The following is a 10,392-nucleotide window of genomic DNA, read 5'->3' as shown; positions in this document are numbered from 1 at the left end:
AGATAAGCCACTTGCAGCTCCAGCCCACACCCCACCCTGGCCTGGCAGTGCCTGCCCTTGCCCCAGCCCCACTCCCTCCCTCACCGCGGGGGCCTCAATCTTGCACCCCCCGCATGCCCCTTTCCTCCCCACCCCTTTCCCCCCAACAGGTTTACCAGTTGGATGCTGCTCTTCAAGCTGCCGGGCTTGCATATCGGCAATTGTATTGGTATTGGCTGATATGGCTCGTTAATAATCGGCCATTGGTATTGGCCCAAAAAGTCTTTATCAGTGCACCCTTAGCTCAGATTAAAGTGAAGGAAGTAACTTTGAACTACCTGTGAGGGAATGAGAAGAAAACCAGATTATAGCCTACTTAAAATAGTTATTACCCCTTTCAGCTATTATAGCCTCCAGTCAAAGCCTATTTAGCTTATTCTTAATAGATTAAAGGTTTTGTTCTCTGTCCTGCCACTAAAGAGTAGGTTAGTAAAGGTATTATTGCAATAGACCAGGGCAGTTCTATTAAAGTCCCAGCCTTCAGAGAGCATTTTCTCTCTTAAAGGAATGCTGAGCAGAAAAGTCACAGTAAATCTATAAAGATACTGTTTACAAGATGGGTGTGAATTCTAAAAAGCCTTTGTTAAGAATTGAATTACTGCTATTACATCAAATAGCCTTTATATAGTCTTGTCTTTAAAAACAAATTACTGCAACTACAGCATATTTTCAAAAGATCTTTTGGGGAAAAAAGATATTTAAAATATTATTTCAGCTAGCTAGTATTTTTTGGCACTTTATTTTAGTGAAAACAGATCCTGCATTACTCAAAACGGCAAAGTGTAATTTTGCACCTTAAATCAAATTGGAAATACTGTAGTAGATAAAAACAAGCCACATTCTCTCTCCGCCTTTCCCTCTTATAAGAAAGTGTTTAGCAATTCTAAAACATGTTGCTCTCTTTACAAAAAGATTTGAAGACTATTTAGGGTATAAGTCAGCAAGACCAAAATCCTCTGCCATTTTGTCTTCTAACTGTACTTCCCCAGGTAAGGGTTTCCACAACTAACAAAGGAACCTACAGAAATAGATATAACACTGTCTGCTTTACTTGAAGCCATGGGTTATTCTTTACGTAACAAGTTAATGAGCTGGGTCCCAATCCAACAAGCACAATCAGAAACAAAACTTTATGTAGGCAAGTAACTTCAATGAAGATAAAAGAAAGAGTTAGAAAAGTAAAGATATGCATGTCTTTAATTATTTCAGGAATCAGGAGTCTTAAAAATTCATCTATTTTTTTCTCTCTACAGATTGCTCTCTCACAGAAAACAACACAAAATCTAAACCATACTCTTAACAGTCTTAATAAACTAAATATTCCCATAGGAAAATTCCATGCAGGTAGGGCAATAAAGAATATATCAATGGGGAGAACTAAGAGTTGTAAACAGCACTCATCCCCCAAAAAGGAAACTCTTGGCCTGTAAGTCTAAAACAGTGCAGTGGACACTTGGGATAAACACCAACTCAGCTAATTGTATTGAATCACTCTTGTAATGCCTCGTGAAAATATGTCTGCATATCTGACTCTACAAACTAATTCCTTGAGCTGACAGACTTTCTACAGCTGTAAAAATAGTAATGGAGCCATTCAAATGCACATAAATGTTTGGAGGAGTCAGAAGACCTTTAGAATTCTGCTATTTGCTGTTTAATCCACCATAAACTGGAGTGCAAATCGGGGACTTGGTCATATAGGGTGTGTACACACATACTAACTTTCTGACAGTTAAGTCAACTTAACTGGGATCTGGTGGCTGTCTATAAGCTCACCAGGGGAGACCAGCGGAAAATAGGTGAGGCTCTGTTCCCCCGGGGCACCACCTGGGATAACAAGGAATAACAGCCACAAATTGATTGATAGCAGGTTCAGTCTTGATATTAGGAGGCATTACTTTACGGTTAGGGCTGCCACGCTCTGGAATGGGCTCCCAAGGGAGGTGGTGCTCTCCCTTACCTTGGGGGTCTTCAAGAGGATATTGGATAGATATCTGACTGGTGTACTATGATCCCTGCACTCATTCCTGCCCAGGGCAGGGGGGTGGACTTGATGATCTGTTCAGGTTCCTTCCAACCCTAGAAACTATGAAACTTTTTAAGTCAACTTAACTGTCAGAATGTACATATGTAAGTGGAGCAGAGTCCATTTAAATGCGGTACAAGATAATACATCTCTGAGGTATATTATCTTGAGTTGCATTAGTTAAGTCAACTCTAAGACTTAAAGTACGTGGTGATGGCTGCCACCATGTCAAGGAGCTGTACATGTGTACACTACAGTGTGGCTTAAGTCGACTTAGTTAAGTCACCTTATTTTAAGCCGACTTAGACATGTGTACACACTCATATTGACCAACTTCCAGCCATGCTGAACTATAGCTGGCATCCTGTGAAGGCCAATGTAAGAGACTTCTTGCCATTGAAATTAGAGGCTCAAGACCTGACTGAGAGTTGTTAACTTTTTACAATTCTGTTTCAACAGCTGATAAAGAAAGTTTCCCATTTGCTATAGGAAAAGCCACTCTGGGAGTTCTTTCCTGACACCTGCTATTTTTTTTTTAGGATTGCAGTAATACATGCACGGCTCTAAACACAGACATTCACTTCACTTCAAATGGAAGAAATTAAATCACTAGAGTTCTGGAAAGGGAAGTTTTTCTTTAAATGGCTGTCTTGCCCTATCTTCCTATTCAGTCTTTCTTATTCCAAGAGAAAGGAATGCAGACAATCTGGACTCTAACCTAAATGTCATTTTTTCTTAATTCAGAGGCAACTTGAAAAGGGAAACAGCTTTGTATTCACTCTTTTTGGACCCTTATCCCCCTCCTACATTATGACTTACATAGCAGCCTGAATGAGTTTTGTGTCTGCTTTTTTTTAATGTACAAATTCAGGTCTTGTCTCTATGACAACTACAGAACCAGTGGAATGATTCTACTCAAGAGATTGAAAAGCTGAATTCAGACGGGAAGAGATTTTTAGTCACAGTATTTGCAACTGTTTAGTTTTGTTAGCACCTATTTAAAATAAATGCCTAGGGAACATTCTATGAGAGAGACTCTCTCATTTAAAGGAAAAATGAAACATTCCTTCCTTTCCAATTAAAAAGTAAGAAAAGTTCCAAGGGAACATCTGAAGCTTTCAACTAGTCTTTTAGCAAAATAAGACAAGATTTGATTTTCCTGATATCTGTAAGATAAAAGATGATCAGATACAAAAAAAAAATCCTGCTAGTTATTAAAACACAATGCTAAAACACCAACTATAAGACAGGATTTAAACTGAATAGACAAGCACGCAAGCAAACGAACCCTATACTACTCGAAGCTGTCTTTGTCATTAAGGAGCAAGAGGACATGTACATTTCCAAAGCAGTTGTGTCTAAGCTACAAAGGAACTCTCTTTCCTCCAAGATGGGAAGCTACTCTTTCTCTGAAAACTTCTCCTAGTACAAAAAAGGGACCATGGTCATGACATATACGCCATTTTCATTCTCTCTAGTAATTAACATTAACTTTCAACCCTCACAGGTACCATGTTAATTATTCTCCCATTCCAGTGCAGTGGACAAAGGAAAACCACATCTTCGTCATGTAGTTCAGCAGTGAGACATGACAATTTCTTCAAGATTTTCATGAGAATCAGCATTTCTATGAGTTAAGCAGTAGCAAAAATCTGAAGTATAGTAATTTTTAACAATCTTACACAAAGAAAATAGCTACCAGCTTTCAAAATTGATTATAAGCAGCTTTATATAGCATTGCAGATTTCTACCTATCCACTCAGCTTGCCAAAGGAACAGTAAAATCATTGTTTCCCTCCAAACATTTTATCAGCTAATTACAGTAAGAGTATTTATTTTGGATCCTACATTTCCATGACAGGACTTTCATGTTTGGCTTAACAGTCCCAAAAAATAAATCTAACATCTTAATTTTTTTTTCATTTTTATCATTACTTTAATATTGGCTGAAAGTTGGAAAGTTATGTAGTCTTTTAAATACAGCGGCCTAAACCACCTTGTTACAAATATCACATTCCAGCAAGATGACCACCTCCAGCAAAAGGCCTGCCAACAGTCTTGGTAACTTAAAAAACAATCCCAAAGCAAAATCAGAATACGAAGTGCTGCTACCTTGGTGATTTTTAGGACATTTACTTAGGAAGAGAGCAAAGTTTGACTGGCATGTTAATTGACAATATATTAATTGCATTACTATGCAACATATATTAGCAATTCCCTTTAATATAATTCAAGATTTTTTCAGCCAGATACTTACCATATCTGTGCTAACACCGGTTGAGGTAATCCAGATTGAAAAAAAAAGTTTCTAGCTTGATCACCTGGAAAATAATCAGAATATCACTACAAAAAGGACACCAAGAAGAAAGAGCTTAAAATGAAACTACACATCAAACTATTCAGTACAGACCTACCATATAAAGGAGCAGATATTGTAATAGCGAGCATATTACCTGTACAGTTTAAATTCAGTTTATCAGTTCATCAACAAGCAGAACGTACATAGAGAATTTTAGATACTGCAGAATAGCAAGTTCTTGGCAATACCCACACGTTTTTCATATTTAAATTTGCACCAGTTTTTACCATTTTAAAACTACTAGACATTAACAGTATTTTTGAAACAGCATCTATGGAGATAGAACACTAGGAAACACATGGTTCCTGCTCCCTATTCCACATTAATGGCTCTTTTATTTATTGGAATGCCCTGCCTTGTGAAACCAAGGAAGTACATACTTCCTCTATGGGAAAAACTATTTCCCATCAATACAAACAAAACTTTCCATTTTTCTTAGGTTCTTTAAATACAACACAGATCAGTCTGTACAAACTGAGTAAATCTGGTCTTCACTCATCACTTAAAAACTAACTAGATACGAAGAAGCAAGAAAAAATTAAGGCAGTTCACTTATCCTCAATCTATAGGCATTGTAAATATAAGGATAAAAAAGGTAAGGTAGTGCCATAGAGATTAGATAGCTGAAGAAAAAGAGATTTAGTAGTTTTCTGAAGGAAAGGAATAGAAAGACTAAAAGAAATGGTATTAAATATCATGAAGTTATGAAAATTAAGTTATACAAAAGAACCGTGCCAGATTTTGTAGCATCTAGCATATAAGAGCAACTGCAATAATCAGTTTGTGCCCCCCCCGCAAAATATCCGGGCCCTAAGGTCAAGGACTTTAGGGACCTTGATAAGGGTCTTCGGACCATGGGTCTAACCTGATATTCTGAGAGCTACTAACCGGAAAAGAACAAAAGCAGGAAAGCATTCATGCAATTTTACTGCAGCTTCATCGAGAAAAGGTGACATGCATGCAGTGTTGAAAAGAATCAAAGTAAACCAAAAAATAAGTATCACACTTGTATTAAGCTTGGTCTGCACCTGCAGTCTGCACTAGTTTTAAAACAAGCCCCTAAGTATACACTTGCTGGCTTAGTTCTCACAAGTGAAACTGGCATAAGTCATTTGTGAAATAGATAAAAAGACATAGACACAGATGTATGTGCTGGTTTAAGTAAACTGTTTCTTAAGCAGATTTAAATAATTTGGTATATCTCACATTTAAACGATTTAGTCTGTTTTGATGACCCACTGTGACAGAGGTATTGAAACACTGATCAATCAAAAATCATGAACAACATCAAGGTATCACTCTAGCACAGTGATGATCAATCTTTTTGACCACTGGTCTGGATGGGCAGTGCCCAGGCCATTTGCGGGCTGGATCTGGCTGGTGGTCCCAATCTAGCCTAGGACACTTGGGGCAGTGTGGGGAGGAGGGGGCACAGCCCAGCCTGGCAAGGGGGGAAGAGGGGCATGGCCCAGCCCTGTGGGGAAAGGGAGCCCAGCCCCACATGGGGGGGAGGGCCCCGGTCTGTTCCTTGGCCTAGCCCCAAGCCTGCCCAAAGGGGAGAAGGGGGCTTGAGCTGACCCCAACCTGGCCCCACAGGGGAAAGGGAGCATGGCCCAGCCTCATCCAGCTGTGGGAATGAAGGAGGGGCATGACCTGGCCCCAACCTGCTGTGCAGGGCTTGGGTTTTGGGAATCTAGCATCAAGAAGGGTGGCTGTATTTATTGCCACTGCTCCCCTGCCATCAATTTCCCAATTAATGGGGAGTCCTGCAGGCTGAATATCTATGGCTCTGCAGGCCACATCTGGCCTGTGGGCCAAAAGCTGTGCACCTCTTCTCTTGCACACTCAAGTTCTGACTTACCTGATCCTTTCTGACAGAGAAGGAATATCAAGATTAAAGTAAAATTCCCAAAGAGATGAAGGTGTTCTGGTAGAGTGATACAAGAATGATGAACGTGAGTTTGCATAAAATCTGCTTTTTTAGAGACAGAGAGAGACCCCTGTGCCTGTATATCTCCGATACACATAGGTATACATATTCACTATGAGTTACATGTAATTAAAAAAACCTGAATGTGAAAACTGATTACCAGTGATAAATCCAGATGTTGGTTTCAGACTATGGAACTGCTGATCATGCTTAGCTCTCTCTTCCACAGTTATGGCCCAGATATCCAGGTTGCCTAGCGTGGAAAGGGTGAAAAAAATATTATATAAAAGCAGCACTATTTGTTCCTCTGCAACACTTCTGTATAAAAATGTGGTGGTAAAGAGGCAGTGGCAGTGTTAATTACCACAGGTTCCAGAGCCACAGCACTTAACACTGCCACTATTCTGGACCCATGAGTTGCCTTGTGGGCTGGATGCTGTTGCTGAATCACGCTGCAGCTGGATTCAGAAAGCTGACACCATGGTGGATCAGGCCCATGGACCCACTCCACCCATGGATCTGGCCCTCGGAGCAGTCCCATGCCACCCATCTGGCCTGCAGGGCTGGAAGTTTGAGCACCACTGGTTTATACCATCATAAATACAGATATAAACTTTGCTTATTTAACAAGGAAGTTCAGGGATACACAAAAGGGTATGAAAAGCATTTGTTTAAACAGGCAAAATAAAAACCACAAGGTCTGAAGAAAAACATATCCTAAAAATCCTGAGCAAAAGAGAATCTTCATAACTTGCTAGGGTATTTGGTGAGATTTGAAAGTTTGTAGTTCATCATTTAGTTTTACATTAAACTGCTCTTCTACAAAACCACAATGGTAGCAATGCCTTCTTCAGGCAGAATGCTTGATTCACTCCTTCTCTCCTTCTACTGTTTCTTTTTTGTACCTCCAGTTAATTTTCCTTGCACTTATAGCAAAAACAGCATCTTTCCCTTGAGAGAAGTCAAGGTAGTTTGAGACAATGCTGTATTTGAGGCTGGTCTCAACAATTTCTAGATAGATATTACAACATTATACCTTTAGAATTCCTAAGGGCGTATGTATGTATAACACAGATCAGCTCTGATGCAGCAGTTTGTAATGTTTGCTGCCCATGAGCTCAAGAAACGGAAAACATTTATGCTAATAACACCCAGTTTTCCTGAAAGGACATTAGAAGACTGAGATAGAGCTATAGTAATGAATTATCTAGGTCTTCTCCTCTGTTTGCATATCTCCTAAATTTATCTGGGAGATGCTTCCCATACCACTTGCAGTTTGTGACAAGAAAACAGTTTACAGCTTTTCTAGAAAGTCTGTTATAAATTATTTTAAAATTACTGAAGCCTAGTGTCAGTTCAGTTCAGTTCAGTTCAATATCATTCATCACAAATGAAAGTGCTGAACAGCTCTAGCCTTACGTTTTTAGAACAGAAGAGACAAAATTATTCCAGTATGTAATGACTACAGACTCCAAGTAAAGAAAAGTCTGAGTTATGACACCTAATTCTCAAAGGAGCTCTGTACACCTGTATAACACTGTACACCAGTGCTTCTCAAACTATCTGATATGGCAGACCAGCAATTTTTTTTCCAGGGACCGGTGCCCGGTTCAGCTGGTGGCAGCAACTGCGTGTAACAGCGCTACACAAATGCGCAACCAGCTGTTTCTTTCTCTTTCCTCACCTCGCATGACATGACGTCACCTGGAGTGTTGGAACGTATGAACTGTGGCGCTATGACATATCAATGTTATGCTTCTGAAAATATATTTCTTTCTTTCCTGGCAACTCGCTGCGGACCGGCGACCGGTGACTCGCGGACCAGCACCAGTCCGCAGACCACCACTTTGAGAAGCACTGCTGTACACTGTCTAGGCATTGTTTCAACACAACGTTTTCATAATTCAGTTTGCATACTGTCAAGCAAATTAGTTACACAGGATAGACCTGTCTTTTAAAGCTAATCAAACACCTCCCCGCAACTGCTTTGTGAATATAATTCCAACATAAAACACGCTGAGCACTTGTAATACTGGGTTGTACTGCAGACATGTTAACCAACAAGATTTCTGGACATTATCCCCATAGGCCAGCAGAGCCATGGAGTCAGTGGGATTCGATAGACCCCTGTCTAATAGTTTCAGAACAAGGTCTCTCAGTCAGTGACAATGCCAAAGATAGAAGAAACTTGCAGAAATTGAGCTTCAACAAGTTTTATATTGAGATGAGACAACTAACATCTTCCCAGCTCGGTGGCGTAGGGATGCAGCCAGGTGCCCGGGGAAAAGCAGAAGCAGTGACTTCCAGTTCAAAATCATGACCATGCAGCTGTCAGCAGCAGTTGCCTTTTTTCATGCTCACTCTCCCCCAACCAAGTCACCCCCTGGGGTGGTTTGCCCCTAAAACATGCTCCCCCTTGTTACACCACTGCCCAAACTACAGAAAAAAAAAGTATTGTCAAAATAGGAAAAAAATTAGCAAGAACTGAGTAAAATAAAAAAATATAAAACTAAAATAAAATAAGAAAAGACAAAGAATGTTTAGGAGTTGACAGAAGTGAGCACTGTTGTTCTCACTGCTACCTCAAATGTGCCACAAACACTCATGACTATACGTTGTTATAGGCAGTTCTTTCTTCTTCACAGTTGCAGAAAAAACCTTGTCAATACTTAGAACTGAGAGAGAGCAGAAACAAGAAAACAATAACCTGGAAGACAGAATTTCAAGTAATAAGGCTCACAGACTAGTTTAGAACGAGTGTGTCTATACAAGATGCTTTACTGAGCAGTAGTGTAGTTTACTGTGCAGTAAGCACATGTGTCTACATGTACACATGCTTACTATGCACTAAACCTCGTTAATCATGAATATATTTGCTACCTGAAAATGCAAGTAGCAAATTTACTTGCAATAACTAACTGTGTAACAGTGTTCATGTAGACACCTGACTGGGATCAAAACTGACCCAGTCAGCTGACCACCAGGGGGCAGGAGATTGGTCCCTGCTCTGGGAGCTGCCTGCTGCTGGGGCAGGCTCTGCCACCAGAGCCCAGGAGGGGACTATATCCCCCTGCCCTAGCAGCAGGGAACTCCAAGCCCCCTGCTCTGAGATCACGATGTTCAAGTGGGGCCTGGGAGATCTTTATTTCCCAGCCCCTGTTGTACCATCTTGATCAGGCAGTGGGAGGCTGGGAGATCCTTATCTCCCAGCACCAGCTCTGACAGCAGAGCTCAGGTTGGGAGATACGGATCTCCCAGCCCAAGCTCCACAGTCGCAGAAATGCCATTGGGCACCTCCTGCTGGGAGGGCTGGGGAGCCTGCTCCCCACCCAGCTCTGTGCTCATGGAGCTGAGCAGGGAACAAGCTCCCCAGCCTCTTCCCTGTGGTCACTGAGTAGAGGCTGGGAACTGTCCCAGTCAGGGGCAGGTCCCAGCCCCATGCCCCTATCAGGTGATCAAGTCACGAAGCTTGGAAAGAGCTGCAGGGGTGGGGTAGGTCCCGGCCCCTTGCCCCGATCCAATGGTGGGACAGCTAGCAGTGAGCTAGCTTCCCTACCAGCATATCAGGGCAGGGCCTGGGGCCTGGGACCTGCACTCCCCTGCAGCTCTTTCCAAGTCTCCTGACCCTGATTGGTGAGCCAGGGCTAGGAGCTCTTGCTGCCAGAGTAGGGGGACCTTGTCTCTGGCCCCTGGCAGCAGGCAGCCCCCCCAGAGGCAGGGTGCAATGTCCCAGCCCCAGCAAGGAAACAGCTGTCTCCTGGCCCAATGTTCCCTGCCAGCCCCTAGGCTAGCACCCAGGGGGAGCCTAGAGCTCCCACTGGTGACAGTAGGGTCCCATTGCAGGGCCCCAGGAAGTGGGAGCAGTTTGCTGCCATTAACAGCAAATTTGCTCCTGTTTCTCTGCACGTACAGATGCCTGCCAGGGAGCATTTACTTGCAAATAAAATGCTCCCGGATCTAATCCATGTGTAGACATACCCAATGGGTACTTCAGCTTGCTCAAAGCTTGCGACAGAATGAGACCCAGTAACTAAACAG

The 10,392-nt window shown here is 41.9% G+C and overlaps 1 protein-coding gene across 3 annotated transcripts in view; it reads right to left on the bottom strand.

Annotated features, from left to right (window-relative positions):
* ITSN1 (intersectin 1) overlaps nt 1-10,392 on the bottom strand; it is a 174,132-nt gene that overhangs the window by 122,902 nt on the left and 40,838 nt on the right. For all 3 annotated transcript variants that reach the window (XM_025206536.1, XM_025206535.1, XM_014520847.2), the window contains exons 3-4: nt 6,515-6,607; nt 4,323-4,386 (exon numbers count right to left, since the gene is read on the bottom strand). In XM_025206536.1, coding sequence (XP_025062321.1) covers nt 4,323-4,386; nt 6,515-6,607 — 157 coding nt within the window. The remainder of the gene's footprint in view (nt 1-4,322; nt 4,387-6,514; nt 6,608-10,392) is intronic.

This window comes from Alligator sinensis, unplaced genomic scaffold, assembly GCF_000455745.1.
Source record: "Alligator sinensis unplaced genomic scaffold, ASM45574v1 scaffold966_1, whole genome shotgun sequence".
In the NCBI taxonomy this organism is placed as follows: domain Eukaryota; kingdom Metazoa; phylum Chordata; order Crocodylia; family Alligatoridae; genus Alligator; species Alligator sinensis.
Note: the sequence above shows the minus strand (reverse complement) of the source record. Positions and strands in the feature narration are given on the sequence as shown.